This window comes from Pteropus alecto, unplaced genomic scaffold (genome assembly GCF_000325575.1).
Source record: "Pteropus alecto unplaced genomic scaffold, ASM32557v1 scaffold155, whole genome shotgun sequence".
Taxonomy (NCBI): domain Eukaryota; kingdom Metazoa; phylum Chordata; class Mammalia; order Chiroptera; family Pteropodidae; genus Pteropus; species Pteropus alecto.
Genome location: NW_006438113.1, coordinates 12,764,400 through 12,780,421, shown reverse-complemented (window position 1 = coordinate 12,780,421; position 16,022 = coordinate 12,764,400). Strand labels below are relative to the sequence as shown.

At 54.1% G+C, this 16,022-nt stretch overlaps 1 protein-coding gene across 1 annotated transcript in view; it reads left to right on the top strand.

Moving 5' to 3' along the window:
• Positions 1–16,022, top strand: part of UNC5B (unc-5 netrin receptor B) — a 79,098-nt gene that overhangs the window by 61,860 nt on the left and 1,216 nt on the right. Inside the window, exons 3-16 of the mRNA XM_015592157.2 lie at positions 3,410–3,553; positions 4,034–4,137; positions 5,408–5,588; positions 6,298–6,465; positions 7,224–7,388; positions 7,613–7,645; positions 9,477–9,671; positions 9,989–10,378; positions 11,015–11,102; positions 11,954–12,122; positions 12,253–12,486; positions 13,912–14,061; positions 14,699–14,863; positions 15,700–15,881. Coding sequence (XP_015447643.1) covers positions 3,410–3,553; positions 4,034–4,137; positions 5,408–5,588; positions 6,298–6,465; positions 7,224–7,388; positions 7,613–7,645; positions 9,477–9,671; positions 9,989–10,378; positions 11,015–11,102; positions 11,954–12,122; positions 12,253–12,486; positions 13,912–14,061; positions 14,699–14,863; positions 15,700–15,881 — 2,368 coding nt within the window. The remainder of the gene's footprint in view (positions 1–3,409; positions 3,554–4,033; positions 4,138–5,407; positions 5,589–6,297; positions 6,466–7,223; positions 7,389–7,612; positions 7,646–9,476; positions 9,672–9,988; positions 10,379–11,014; positions 11,103–11,953; positions 12,123–12,252; positions 12,487–13,911; positions 14,062–14,698; positions 14,864–15,699; positions 15,882–16,022) is intronic.

Genomic DNA, 16,022 nt, shown 5'->3' with positions numbered 1-16,022 from the left:
AGTTGGGAGGGCGGGCCTTGTCTGTCCCCAGGTCCCTGTTTGCAATATAGGTAGGAACCCTTGGGGGCGGGAAGGCTTTCCCAGGGCTCAAGACAGGAAGAAGGCCATCCACTGCTGGTCGCTCGCGGCCAGCCAGCTTTGGCCAGCCCCAGCCAAACCCAGGTTCAGGGTGGCTCCCTGGCTCCAGTGCCTGCCTTAGTCTTATTTTTGTCTTATTTTTGCCGTCTCTTCGTTGATCATTTTCTTTCTCCTGCTTTTCCAGCCCTCTCTTCTTCCCTTCTGTCTCCTGCCTCTCCCGTCTCATCCCTGTCTCTTTTCCTTATGTGCCCCTCTCTCTCCCACTTTTATTCGTTCTTTTTCTTTCTTCTTCTCTCTTTCTCTCAGCCTCAGTTTCTGTGTCTCTCCCCTGATATTCTCTCTCTCTTTCCTTCTTTCTGCCTCCTCCAACTTCTGTTGCTCTATAAAAAGCTCACACGTTTCAGAACCACCCAGGCTTAAAACTATACCCCATGATATACTTAATGCCTCTGAACTAAAAATGGTTAAAATGGTAAGTTTTATGCTATGTGTATTTTCCCAAACATTTAAGAATAGATTTGGAATCTCGTTCTCACCCAAAATCTAAAAATAAAAAAGGAATTTTTTAAACAAAAAATATATATCCTAGCTGCCCCCACTCTCTGGCTGTGTGACCCTGGGGAAGTTACTCAACCTCTCTGAGCTCATTCCACCTCTTTGTAAATTGGAATGTTGACAGAAGGTCCTGGTGAGGATGGAACAAAGTGATGTCCACACCGTGCTGAACACAGTGCCAGGACGCAGTAGGCATTCCATAAAGATATTTCCTCCATCTTCTTTATGGGTTTTTCTTGTCCTCTCTAGAAACCTGGACTTACTTCTCTGAGTCCCTCTGGTCTATATTAGAGATCAGCCATGGGGGTCCGGGCAGAGTAAGGGGACAGTATACCCTGCTGGGGAACCACGTAGCCCCTGCAATTATTAGTAATAGTAACGGCATGGCTCTTACACCCCTGCTACTAGGCACATAAGCCCTGCCAGTCCGAGAAATTGGGACACTGTTGTCCCCGTTAGCTATGAAGAATGGACATTGGTCCTAGAGGCTGCTCCCTTAGCATCAATGTGGCTACCTCCACACGAGCCTACTATTCCTCACCCCTGGCCCTTCCTAGCACCCTCCGAGGCCCTGAAAACACAGAAGATGACAGCTTTGGGCCAGAAGAGGCAGGACAGGCCAGCCTGCCAGCTCATGCCAGGTTGGGGCAGGCAGCCTAGCCCTGTATCCTGGCCTAGGTACCACCTGCCACATGGCCACCATGCTGGGGAGGACACCTGATTCTCGGGCCCAAGTCTGAGAGACCAAAGTCCTCATCCTTTTCCTCTCTGCCCGCTGGAACCATCGCCAAGGTGTCAAGCCGCCCAAGATGATGGTTTTCCTCTGTCCTGATGGGTGCTGCTGAAACCTTCTGGATGGACGACCCCTCTGAAAAGAACCACTCTTCGAGGCTCATTGCCTGGAAAATAACGGGCAGGGATCCTGCTCTCCTGCCCCAGGCCATGCAGCATCATTTGTTGGGTCAGCACTCTAGGCAGCCACTGCAAGAGGGCAGAACCCCCCACCCACCCCCAAAGCAGCCTTTCTCTTGTGTTCCCTGACAGCAAACCCTATTCCACTCCCATTTAGATCCCTGGCCATCAGGAGGGGATTCTCCTCACTGTCTGGGTTCCCTGGGTAAGACCCACCCCCCCATGATTCAGGAAAGTTAAGGCAATGACTTTATTGGGAGAGGTCCAGAGAGGCATCACGTGTTAGGGAATAGAGCTCTAACCTAGGGAACACACCAAGAGAGCTGATCTTGGCTCTGCTGGCAACTTGCTATGGGACTTTGCACCTGCCGCTTACCCTCTCTGAGTCTCAGTTTCTCTCAATATAAAAGGAAGAGGCTGGGAGAGGTCCGAATGTGCTGCCAGAGTTGATTTGTATCCAGCTTGAGCTATGTGCTGTGGCATGACTCATTTAGAGTTTACACTGAGTGTTTTACTATGATGACGGAACTGAGGCTCAGAGAGGCTAAGTAACTTAGTGAAGGTCACACAGCTGGGGAGTGAGAGTGAGCCCAGGATTCAAACCTGTCCATCTGTCCAGCCCTATGCTTAACCACCATGCCACAGTACCACATTGTATACGGCTGACTGTCCTGCCCTCAAGGGGCTTATCAGAACCCATGTGTAACTGAGTGAGCTGGGACACATCATGGCAAGGAGGAGCAGCTTTAGGAATTCTGGGATGGGTGAGTCAGGGAGGGCTTCCTGGAAGAGGAGGCCTCACAGACCTCCTACAAGCTTTGGGGAGGAGCTTAGGATGAGCACCCTAATTCAGAAGGGCTCATTCTTTTCTTGAGCATAAAAGGCTTTGTCGAGGGAGAGCTGGCAGAAGAGTGAGTGATTTCCCTCTCTGTGGGGTAGTGGATACAGTTATCCAGGGAGGCCTCCAGTCCTGGCAGGGAACCACTGAGAGGTCAGGGTCCTCCCAGGAAGATGGGCCTCCTGCTCCAGCTCTGGCCTCACAGGCTCCTGAGTCATGACTAGGGAGAGGCCACATGCTCTTTTCAGATACATTGTTGAGCCTCTTTTCTGAGCCACAGCAGTAAGCAGGGCAAAGCCCCTCCTCATTCTCCTGCATGAGATAGACAGTTAACACATGAATACATCAATAAATAATATAATTCCAAATACTGGTCAGTGCTATGAGGAAATCAGGTTGGGCAGAAATGATAACCGCACAGATCAATGTCCAGGGTAGTGGTGGAAGCACTGAGTAGTGCTTTGAGAGAGGGTAGGGGTGGGCCAGGGTCGGGGGCAGGGGGGCTTCCTTCCAGAAGTGAGGCCCAACCCAAAGCTGACTGAGAGTTCACTGGACAGAAAGGACAGAAGAGAGTTGCAGGCAGGGGACTGGATGGGCAAAGGCCCTATGGCCAGAGAGGCCAGGGGAACATAAGGGACTAAAAAATGCCCAGTGAGGCTGCAGTCAGATTGTGCAGGGCCTGGGGCACAGGTGGAGTGTCTGGGTCTTTATGCTGAGAGGACTGGAGGCATTACCAGGGGAATGACATGCCATTTGTGCATTTTGAGGAGCTCACACTGGCTGCAGGGTGGAAAGTGGATTGGATGCTTTGCAGAGGGCTTGTGTTAGCCGTTTCAATTTCCAGGTGAGCTGTACTTGGTAGTAGGGTGGGCTGAAGGCAGAAGACATAAGAAAAATAGATGGAAATGAGAGGCACCTGGCAGAAAGGCCAACAGGACTGGAGGGTGAGAGAGATTTCACAGTGCCATGTCCTATGTCTTGTGTCCTCAGACCTGCACCCTGACGCCATCTCTCTTTTCTTCCCAGGCCTGCGGGTACGAGAGGTGCAGATTGAGGTGTCTCGGCAGCAGGTGGAGGAGCTGTTCGGACTGGAAGATTACTGGTGCCAGTGCGTGGCCTGGAGCTCTGCGGGCACCACCAAGAGTCACCGGGCCTATGTCCGCATCGCATGTACGCCGCCCTGACACCCCCACTCCATTCCTCGGGCCCTTTCCCCTTCCCTGTGGATCCTGGACAGGGAATTCTACATCTGTGTGGGCATCTGGCTGATGCCCACCACAGAAGCATCAGGGCCCATGGATGTCAGCTCAGAGAGGGCTTCTAGACACAGAACCTGGGCCACCTCTGTCTCCTAGATGGCTAACGGCCCTTTTTCATCTACTTCTGTATAAGGAAGTTGCCAGCTTCCTCACCACCCCAGACCACCATGTACTTAGGATCCTAGAGTTAGGAAAGGAACCCTCAACTCCACCCGGTGAGGCCCCCACTTTGAAGAAGAGGGACTGACTGCCTTAGGTAAAAGCCAGGTGGTCCCCATAAATGTTTCCTTGATGTGCACTGCCACCTAGTGGCTAGAATAAGACACCTCAGTCTCCCACTCTGCCGAGGGCCCTCCCTCACTGTGTCTTGGGACCCTTTCCCTTCTCCCAGACCTGCGCAAGAACTTCGATCAGGAGCCTTTGGGCAAGGAAGTACCCCTGGACCACGAGGTTCTCCTGCAATGCCGCCCCCCGGAGGGGGTGCCTGTGGCCGAGGTGAGCGGAGACACGGGGAATGCCGGGCACAGCAGAGGCCAGCCAGGCATGGTATTTACCACCAGCCATGATGCCTCAGCCACCCAGAGCCCTCCCTATTTTACAAAGAAAGGAACTGAGACCTCTGTAGAACTCAGCACATGCCAGACCTCAGCTAGGCCCTCCGCTGGTATAACCCCATGGGATGGGGTAGAGCTGGCGTAGACCCCAGGGTCAAGGGAAATGGCCATATACACTCTCCCCTGCCCCACCCAGAATCCAAGGCCCATCTTTATGGACACCAAAGAGTATCATAACGCATATGACTTGAGTGTGTCCTCACCCCAAAAGCTGGCCACCCCTTCCCGTTACCACATGGTCTTTGCATCCCTAGACAATGTCCACCTTTCCCTGCTCTCCACCCCTGCTGTGTCCCAGACATGCTGCCTCTCCCACTTCCAGAGCTGGGCATAGAGGAGAGCTCAGCTTTGCTGCCAGAGATGCCAGTAGGATGGATTGGGGAAGACAGGCCCCTACATTTCCAGCTCAGGAACAGCCCATCTGACCCCAGAACCTTGCTCTAACCACTTAACCTCCCCCAGCCATGCCCTCTTCTGTGAAATGGGCCCAGAGAGACACCCCGTATGATAGCTACCTCTTGCTGGGCTTCCACATGTGCTGGGCACTCGGCATGCTGGTCTTCGCAGCAGCTATCTAAGGTGGATGTCACCATTCCATCTATGGCTGGGAAAAGCACTGCGAGGGGTGAAATGGTCACCCAGAGTGACCCAGCTAGTGAATGGCAGAGCTGAGATTTGAACACAGGGACCATGTTTTTAATCACCTGCCAGGCCTCTCACCTTGGCTGAGGGAGTCAGTTTGAAGAGTTATGATGAAGGCATGTGCTACTAGCCAAAACTAGTTTCGTACTTACTGTGAACCAGGCACTGTGCTCCGTACTTGCCACATATTAACTCATTCAGTCCTCACAACAGCCCTGTGGGGTAGATGCTGTTAAATTTCATCTTTCATTTGATGAAATTGAGGCCATTTCCCAACTGGTGGGTGGTTATCTTAACCACTGTGTTCTGTAGCATCCAGCACAGTGCCTGGCACATGGAGGTCCTGCCTTGCTGTGTCACCACTGTGGGTGGACGTGGATAGAACTGCTGTCCTATTTGTGGTCAGGCCTCCCTAGCCCTCCAGAGAGGGCTCACTTCCCGGGATGCCTGCCCACTTCTGCTACCTTCTGGCCCCCATGCCCTCATACCCCTCCACCCTGCTCATCCAGGTGGAATGGCTCAAGAACGAGGACATCATTGACCCCACCCAGGACACCAACTTCCTGCTCACCATCGACCACAACCTCATCATCCGCCAGGCCCGCCTGTCAGATACCGCCAACTATACCTGCGTGGCCAAGAATATTGTGGCCAAGCGCCGCAGCACCACTGCTACAATCATTGTCTATGGTACAGCCCTGAGTCGGGGGCCGGCACGGCAGAGGGAGTGGGGAGAGCCTAGGGCTAGATGGCCCGCCTGACCTGCCCTGCCCAGGAGGCCAGCAGGACCCTGGTGAATGGCGAGGAGGAAGAGGTCCAGAGAGGGGAGGTTCCTTTATCAAGGTCACATAGCTACGCTAGTAGTCAAGTCAGACACTCCTGGGTCCCTAACCAGGAGCACTCGCCTCTTCTTAGGCCATTTGCCTGTCCCTGAAGGAGACCCAGTGCTTTCAGAATTGGGGCTGGGGCAGGGCTCAGTCAGCATTCCTATAGCCCCATCCCCATACCATGTCCTAGCAGACTAGGGACTGTTGGCCAGGCCCATAGGCTGTTTACTGCTGTCCCCTTGGATGTGAGGGGTGGAGCCACAGCTGAGATAACTGGAGTATTATAGAAAGAGTCCTGTATTGGTTAAATGTCAGCCCTCTCTGAACCTTTGTTTGCCATTGTACAATGGGGCAGAGAATAGACAGTTACCTCTTGAGTCTCCTCTGGTGCTGATGGTTGCACCCCAGGTCTGCCCAGGGACATCTGAGTTCCCAGCCCTGCAGGCAGGAGGGGTCCAACTAGGAAGGGCCAGTTCTCAGTGGAGGGGCCTCATCAGGGGTGGGGAGTGAAGTTTGGGGGGCCCATGGTTTGCAAAAGCAGGCCAACTGGATGATACCCACTGCCCCTGCAGTAAACGGCGGCTGGTCCAGTTGGGCAGAGTGGTCACCCTGCTCCAACCGCTGTGGCCGTGGCTGGCAGAAGCGCACACGGACCTGCACCAACCCCACCCCACTCAATGGAGGAGCCTTCTGCGAGGGCCAGGCCTTCCAGAAGACTGCCTGCACCACCGTATGCCCAGGTAAGGCTGCTGGCCAGATGGCACCCTACCCACATCCAGGCCCACACCTAGCTCCCAGCTCTGCCTTCTGTGCTGCCGGGTCTATCAGAGTCAAGGGAGCCATTCTCTCCCCATTGTGGGGAGCAGCAGGCGCTTGTTCCAGGACCCAGAGCTGGCCGAGAAGGCTAGACTAGATGCTACGACCTCTGACTTCTTGTTCTTCCCTTGGCTGCTGGAGAGTGGAGGCAGAGGCTCTGAGCTGTGGTCTGAGGGGTGGGCTCTTCTGCCACCAAGCCAAGGATTCTCAGTGTAGGCCCCCTGAGCCAAGGTCGCAGAGCTGCCCCGGGTCAGGAAGCCTGTACTCCTGCACTTGACTGTCAGGCACACTTTGGCCGCCAACCCTAATCCTGTAGCATTCGTCTTCTCCCTTCATCTTTGTCTGATTCCGCATCTCCATCCATTTGTTCTTACGTGTCTTGCTGTGTGCTCTCTTTGGTTACATGTTGTATGAGCAGCGCAGTATTTTCACCCTGGGTTTGTGTCCTTGTGTATACACTTCTGCATTGAGATGCATCTGTGTGAGTGACCTTATGCATATACTCGTGTTCATTTTACCCATCTAGTACACCTGACTCTGCATTGGTGTGAGGTGTTTGGATATGGTATGGATTTCTTTGTATGGCTTGCGTGGTGCATTGCTATTTTCTGTGCACATAATTGCATGTACACGTCTCCGTGTACGCATGTGTTCCCATGTGCTATGTGCTGTGCTCCTACAGTGGATGGAGCATGGACGGAGTGGAGCAAGTGGTCGGCCTGTAGCACTGAGTGCGCTCACTGGCGCAGTCGTGAGTGCATGGCGCCCCCGCCCCAGAACGGAGGCCGAGACTGCAGTGGGACTCTGCTCGACTCCAAAAACTGCACCGACGGGCTGTGCATGCAAAGTGAGTCCTCAGGAAGGCGGGGCCTAGGGGTGGGAGCTCTGGAACTGGGTAAGGGACCCCAGCCCACCCCCCGGCCTCAATGCCCAACCTGCAGTGGAGCAGCCCTTTGAGGCGTTTGCCCACCCACCACATCGATCATTTCATCTGCACCATTCCCCATCACCTTCTCTACCACCTTTCCCTGCCACCTGTGTCATTGTCTTTCCCTTTATTTCCCTCGACAGATAAGAAAACTCTAAGTGACCCCAAAAGCCACCGTAAGTCCCATTTCATGGCTGTCTTCTTTCCTCTGGGGTTCTCTTTGTCCGGCTTTCCTGGGGTGTGGGGGGCAGGACAGTGGGAGTTGAAGGAGACTCCCCACCAACCCTTCCCGCGGTTCCTAGGACTTGATGCTCATGCACATGCGCAGACCCTTGGCTGACAGAAAGGCCCTAAGGCATCATTTTGACCCTCCCATAATAGAAGAACCCTAGTCTCAGAGAGAAGGGACTTATCCAAGGATCTAGCAAGGGTTTGAACTGAAATGGTTTTGTGGCCGAAGCTGGCGCTCTTAGCCCCATCCATCCCCTTGGCCTTCCTGTCTGGGACAGGGCCAGTGGGCAGGCCCACACCTGTTCTCGGAGCCCTGCACTGCGCCCCCAGCAGCTGGGCCAAAGCCTCCAAAGTCCTCTGGGTCACCCATGGTCCGCGTCAGCCCCCAGAGGCTGCTCTGCCCTAACTCTAGAGTAGTAAAGCTGCTCAGGCAGATTAGCCTGTGGTAATTAAACCACAGTTTCCAAATGATTCTGGAATTATAAAATGAGTGAGGCTCTTGGCCCAGTTCACTGGGGGACCAGGCTGGTGACTGAACTGTAAATCACTAGGCCAGTGGCCCCCAGTGGTTACGGAGAACATCAGGAGGCAGAGCCCAGCCTGGGGAGCCAGAGAGGTAGGGGCCCAGCCCTGAGGGCTACTGAGGGGAGACAGGGGCTAGACGGTAGCAGAAGTGGGCGAGCATCATGCCCTACCTTGCTGCAAGCTCAAGCTTATCCCAGGGGAATGGGGCTTGCAGGGGTCCAGGCAGGGCAAGCAGCCCGTCTTTCTGAGGGCTCCGGGGAGGGGAGAGAGTAGATGGATGCTGCCTGGAGCTCCCTCCCTCAGGAAGCAAAAGAAAGAGCAGCTGTTTTGGTTCTACCTACAGATCCAGTGTGGTAGCTATTCAAACTTACATTTACCTCAATTAAAAGGAAATACACTTAAAATTCAGCTCCGAAGTCTCGCCAGCCACATTTCAGTTGTTCAGTAGCCACGTATGGCTGGTGGCTGTCATGTGGGACAGTGCAGACATGGAATGTTTCCATCGTCATAGAAAGTTCTGTTGTTCAGGCCTACTTTAGACCCTGGGTCTTGACTCTTACCCCTTCCTGCCTGGCCACGTGGAGTTATTTCCATCTGTGTAGCAGCCTACCCCGCTGCCATCCCCACCACCAGAGCTGGGTGTCCCCCAGCCCAGTGGCCTGCCTTGGGGAAGGGAGTGTAGCCAAGGGTTGTTTCCCTGAGCCCCTTCCTTCCCCTCCACCTGCTCACCTCCTCTCCACCCCATTGCCCTTTTTTTTTCTTTCCCTTCCTCCTACTCCCTCCATGCCCCTCCACCTCCCACCCCGTCAGAGCTGCCACTTGCAGAGCCAGGCCCTCTGGTCCCCTGGAGATTGCTGCAGGCTACAAATGAAACTCTGGGTTTAATCCCGGCTCCGACAGGACAAACTGTGGCTCTTGTGACTGAACTACAAACCCCGTCTCCTCCTCAGCAATGAGCAATGAGTTAGTTGCTCTTGGGAGTGACCAAGAGTCACTTTGCTTCTCCTTGCCACACTTAGGAGGGGAGCAGGCAGGGGTTTTGAGATTGTTTTACTTATACAGACTGGTGCTCAGAGAGGTTCAGGGCTTGCCTAGGGGCACCAGCCTGTCGTGGCAGGGCTCAGACTAGAACCTGGCATAGCACCGTTCTGTCCTAGGCCATGCCCCTCCCCAGGGACCCTGGGCTTCCCTGGCTCCCCTAGGGCCTGGGTCGCCACCCCTGCCCCTCACCAGGCCCTCCTGTCCCTGCAGTCCTGGAGTCCTCGGGGGATGTGGCACTGTACGCTGGCCTTGTGGTGTCCATCCTCGTGGTGGTGGCCGTCCTCATGGTGGTGGGAGTGGTGGTGTACCGCCGCAAATGCCGAGACTTGGACACCGACATCACCGACTCGTCCGCTGCCCTCACTGGAGGCTTCCACCCAGTCAACTTCAAGACTGCAAGGCCCAGTAAGGACCTGGGAACACCTGAGCTGGTGGGTGGGGGCAGGGCACCCAATGGGGTGTGGCAGCCAGCCAGACTAGCGTAGGGGCTCTAGACTCCCTCTGGGGTTTTACCAGAGTTTGTTCTAGAGATAACTGTGGATTAGTAACGATTAGAGGGATGCAGTAAAGGAAAAGATAACCGAAGTTGCTGAGTCCCCGAAGCCCTTCGCAGCTGGACATTTGGGTGGGGTTTTGCAACAGGAGGGCCCCCAGCAGGAGCAGAATGTGGGACTGGGCCAGTGAGATACAGCTGGATCTGACTGTACCCCTTACCCCTGCAGACCACCCGCAGCTCCTGCACCCCTCTGTGCCTCCGGACCTTACAGCCAGTGCCGGCATCTATCGTGGGCCCATGTATGCCCTGCAGGACTCAGCCGACAAGATCCCCATGACCAACTCGCCCCTGCTGGACCCCCTGCCTAGCCTCAAGATCAAGGTCTACAGCTCTAGCACCACCGGCTCTGGGTCAGGCCTGCCAGATGGGGCTGACCTGCTAGGGGTCCTGCCACCAGGCACGTACCCTGGCGATTTCTCCCGGGACACCCACTTCCTGCACCTGCGCAGTGCCAGCCTTGGCTCCCAGCAGCTCCTGGGCCTGCCCCGTGACCCAGGGAGCAGCGTCAGCGGCACCTTTGGCTGCCTGGGCGGGAGGCTCAGCATCCCCGGCACAGGTGGGTCCCTCTCTGCTTGCCTGGCCTCATCCTCTCTGGACAGCCCAGCACCACCCAGCAGAAAGATAGGCTTCCCTGATCCCATTTCACAGAGAGGAAAGTGAGCCCCTGGGGAAAATGTGACCATAAAGTAGAGGGCCCGGGGTCCAGGCCTGCCTCTGTCTCACTAGGGCAGGAGAACCTTGGCCCAGCCACTCTCTAAACCTGTTTCTCTATCTGTTAAGTGAGCAAGAATACCCAATGTAGTTCAAGAGACCTATAAGGCTATCCTAGGTTCTAGCAGCAGAAAAGGCAGAGGTGCCCTTCTCAGGTTGCAAAGCCAGCAGTTTACAGTTACCCGATGTCATACCCAAGGCTGGAGCCAGCACTGGGACTTTCGGACTCCAGGTCTTTGCCCCATCTCTACACCCCATCGCAATACCAAAGGCCCTTGTGTTACTGACAAGCATTCTCGTCGGTGGCCAGGCCTGTCTTTGCACCCAGTTCCAGACCTTCTCTCCTCACCTCTTGCTGGTGACCATCTGGAGCTCAGATGTCTTTCTCTCCCTGCCTCAAGCTGGGGGCAAACCCCCATCCCTTGTTCTAAGTTCCTAGACTCCCTTCAGAACCTCTCTGCTGACCTTCCTCTCTCGTTAGGGGTCAGCCTGCTGGTGCCCAATGGAGCCATCCCCCAGGGCAAGTTCTACGAGATGTACCTCCTTATCAACAAGGCAGAAAACACCCTGTGAGTAGAGACCCCAACCACCGCCCCCTCCAGGCTGCCCACTTCCTCTTCCTCTCTCTCCCTGCTGCTTGCCCACCCTGGGCTCAAATATCACCTTCTCCCCTTCTAAGCCTGATCCTAAGGCCAGTTAGTCCTCCAAGGAAAACAGTGATGTATTTACGTCTACATCTACAATATGCAGAACCAGCACAATGATCATATAACTTGAAAGGCAATTGACAAACTGGCTATAATATCCTTACTATGTAAAGAGGTTTTAAAGACCAATAAGGAAAACTGAACATCTTAGTACAAAAATGAGCAAAGGATATGAACAAGTGATTTACATACACTCTGTTACGTGCACACACATACACAATGGCAAATAGGTTTTGAGAAAATGTTCAGCCTAATTTGTAGTCAAATAAATAGCAATTCAAACAGCTGTGAGATATTGGGAGTTCTTTGATTCATGAATTTGTAAAGATTTTTTTCAAACACGAATACTTTTATACTGGCAAAAGCACAGAACACAGCCCTCCATGGCATGCTGGTGGGAGTGTAGAGCGGTGCCAGCTTTCCAGAGGACAGTTTAGCAACACCTATCAAAAATACTCTGAGTGCAGAACATTTGAAACTGAGCAAAAATTTGCCTGTGAGAATGTCATAGTGTGATAGCAAAAAACTGGAAATAGTCTGAAGGTCTATGCCATTTCTCTGCCTCTCCTTAACTCTTGACCTCTGGGAGCCCCAGGGGTAGAGACCTGCCCTCCGTCACCCCAGGAGTCAGGGCAGAGGTGGGAGCCCAACACCCATTGGAGCCCTGGCCGAGCTCTTCGGGCCTCCCCTCACTGCCTCCCTCCTACCCCCAGCCCACTTTCGGAAGGGACCCAGACAGTATTGAGCCCCTCGGTGACCTGCGGGCCCACAGGCCTCCTGCTGTGCCGCCCCGTCATCCTCACAGTGCCCCACTGTGCCGAAGTCAGTGCCAGTAACTGGATCTTCCAGCTCAAGACCCAGGCCCACCAGGGCCACTGGGAGGTGAGGAGCCAAGTCTGGGGGCCTGGCCCACTATCTGAACCTGCCTCCTTTCCCCCTGGCCCAACCTGGATGGACCTCTCTAGGGCCTTGCATGTGACCTGTCTGCCCCAACCCCACTCTCACCCTGCAGGAGGTGGTGACCCTGGATGAGGAGACCCTGGACACTCCCTGCTACTGCCAGCTGGAGGCCAGGGCCTGCCACATCCTGTTAGACCAGCTGGGCACCTATGTGTTCACGGGTGAGTCCTATTCTCGCTCAGCAGTCAAGCGGCTCCAGCTGGCCATCTTCGCCCCAGCCCTCTGCACCTCCCTGGAGTACAGCCTCAGGGTCTACTGCTTGGAGGACACGCCCGTAGCATTGAAGGTAAGGCCAGGCCACAGATACCCACACAGCCCTGGTACCCTATAGGTGCATCGCCCCCGGCCAGCCAACTGCATGGTACCTTCTAGTATCCCCCTCCCCAGGATCATGGTAACTTCCAGGCACCCCTCCACCAATAACAGCCTCATTCAGTCATTCATTCATTGCTCAAACAGTGAAATGGCATCAGACTCTCAAGACACAGAGATGAATTGGTCACAAGGTATATCCTTGCCAAGCTCCAGGCTAGAGGATGGGAGACAGACAGGGGGTCACTTGACTTGATGGTGGTCTTCCAGAGGGCTGAGGGAGCACCTACCTGGAGGGGGCTCACAAATCCTTGGTTGCTGGGGAGGGGACTGAGAAGGTTTCACAGCAGAGCTGACAGACTCCAAAAGAGAAGTAGGTGTTCAGGGCAGAGAAGGATGGAGGGCATTCCAGGAGATAGAGCAGCTTACGCAAAGGTAGTTATGTGATTCTGTGTGACCACAGCATGTAGGAGATGTGAGTGCATGAGGGAGAGGGATGGGCTCAGCTTCCCAAAACTCTTGGGGCCATGCCAAGGAATTTGGAACCTGTCTAGTGGGCAGGGGCATAGAACTGGAGGACACCAGTTTACAGGTGCTCTTTTCCAGCTCCTTTGTCTCCCAGTCTCATGACTTGTCTCTAACTCTGAGTTGGCAACTGATGCAATAAAGGTGAAAAGGCCTCATGGGAGAGTGAGTTTCTTCTGCTGAGGCCACGCTGGCCTGAAATTCCAGGAGGCGCATGATGGGCTGGAGACTCCTGGGAAATGGCTTTGTAACTTGGCTCTCTTGGTCCTAGGGCATCGGCTGATGTTCAGCTTTGGCCAGAGAATGGAATAGAGATTAAGAGGGAAGTTGCCACATTTTGGCATGATGGCATTCTTTGTTTATTCAGTCCTGATCTGTCCATCCGTCCATCCATCCATCCATCCATCTATCTATCCATCATCCATCCATCCATCCATACAACTTTCTGCCCATCTATTTATATATTCATTTAGTCAACAGTTCCTCTGTCCATCCAGCCTTCACACATTCATCAATTTATCTTTCCTTCCATCTGTTTTACATCCATCCATTTGTATATCCATCTGTCTCTATCTATCTATTCATCCATCCATCAGTCCATCTATCCACCCATTCATCTATAAATTCATTCACATATCATCCCACTATCTGTCCATTCATCCATCTATTTTTCTATCCATCCATCCATATATACACAAGTAAGCCTTCTAAGAGCACTTACCAAATGCCCAGCCATGTACTCAGCGGGGTCCCTGCCCTCAATGGTTCCCTCTGCCTGCATCTGTCCCTACCCTCAAGCTTGCGGTAAGAAAGGACCCATTGGCCAATTATGATGGATTCCCCCTTCCCATTGACCCCCTACCCCTGCCCACAGGAGGTGCTAGAGCTGGAGCGGACCCTCGGCGGCTACCTTGTAGAGGAGCCAAAACCCCTGCTATTTAAGGACAGTTACCATAACCTGCGCCTCTCCCTTCATGACATCCCCCATGCCCACTGGAGGAGCAAGCTGCTGGCCAAGTACCAGGTGAGGGCTGGGCCGAAGGACGGAGAGAACTGGGGTTGGGGTAGGGGCACATTTAGGAGTCTTCCCAGGGAATGCCAGTTCCCCCTCTCAGACCCAGGCCCTGCTTCTCCCTTGGCCCTGCAGCCTTGCCCCTCCATCTCTGTCTCCCTCCCATTCCCCTCTCCATGGTCCCTCCCAGTCATCCTTAAGCACATCCCCACATTTGGTGCCATTGACAGCCATGCTCATACCCCGACCCCTAGCACACACTCCCACGTACAAATGTCTGTCTACATCATCTTCAAAGAAGCCTTACAATCTCTAAGAGCATTCATGCCTGGCAGACTGTCCAGACTTATCTGTGATGGTCACATCTGCGCCCACTTATCTGTGACACCGTTGAGTCTATAGGTTTCCCAGCCCCAGGCCCACATGCACGTGCACACATACACACACACACATCTCACACATTCAGACTTGTGCCTTCTCCTCCCCTGAAGGGCCCTTGACCAGATTTTCCTCTGTCCATTTGGGTAGACAGGCCTGAACTGCCCCTCTGAGAAAACTGCCCCCAGTCCTGATGCTGGCCCCATGACCTGTCTCTGCCTCCATTCCCTGAGGCTAAGGCAGGCTGGCCCTGACTCCTCTCTGTCTTCAGGAGATCCCCTTCTATCATATTTGGAGTGGTAGCCAGAAGGCCCTGCACTGCACCTTCACCCTGGAGAGGCACAGCCTAGCCTCCACAGAGTTCACCTGCAAGATCTGTGTGCGGCAAGTGGAAGGGGAAGGCCAGATATTCCAGCTGCACACCACACTGGCAGAGGTGAGGGTTGGGGGTACAGCATGCAGACCCCATCCTCTCCCCTCATCTGAGTGGAAATGCCATCTCCCACAAAGACATGGCCCTCTCACCTCCCAAATCTGAGCTGAGACTTGGTCACTTTTTGCTAACAGCTGCCATTTTTTGAGTGCCAACCCTATGCTTGGCATGTACTATACCAGGCGACATAGATTATCTCACTAAATCTTCACAACCACTGGGGAGACAGATCCAGTGATCCCTTCCTGGGAGATGAGAAAGTAGGTTTCAGGGAGAACAGGTACCATCGACCTTGTATCAGGTCATCGAGTGGCCCAAGCCTGCAGCTCTCCACCACTATAAATCTGGATTGAGGTTCACGAAAGCAAGGGCACCCAGGAAGACAGTGCTAGACCTGCCTGGCAGTACAGTGTAAAGAGCACTAGATATAGATCTAGACCCAGCTCTGCCACTAACATGTCATGTAACTATGGGCAAGTCACTTCCCTGTTCTAGATTTTTTGTTTTCCACGTGTGTGAAAGTGGGTGCATGTAGATTAGGTTGTGACTGAGGCTCCTTGTTTTCACCGAATCCTGAGGCTGCACTGGTGTTCGTCCTGGGCGGTACGTTAGCATGGTGCACCCACTGTGGGCTGGGGGTCAGGCATGCAGCCCTGGCCCTCCAGGGCTGACCCTCCGCAGAAGGCCTTTGAGCAGCTGGAGCCTGCCCAGGGTAGGTGGGGAGTAACTGGAGCCTCCATGAGCTCAAAGTTTTAAGGCAGGAAGTCTGGAGGGGGAAATGCACAGCGCTGTACATGGGGGGCCCTCTGCCCCTCTCACTCATGCCCCCATCATTCCAGACACCTGCTGGCTCCTTGGACGCCCTCTGCTCTGCCCCCAGCAGTACAGTCACCACCCAGCTGGGACCCTATGCCTTCAAGATCCCACTGTCCATCCGCCAGAAGATATGCAATAGCCTGGACGCCCCCAGCTCACGGGGCAATGACTGGCGCCTGTTGGCAAAGAAGCTCTCCATGGACCGGTGAGTGCTGGGACAGGCCTGGCCCGCCCGAACTGCAGCTAAGTCTGAGAAGCATCTAGTAAGATGTCTAGTCTTAGTAAAACATTTTACTAGAAATGGGTAGGATTTACAAAAAAAAATGTTTAAGGCTTTCTTTGTTTT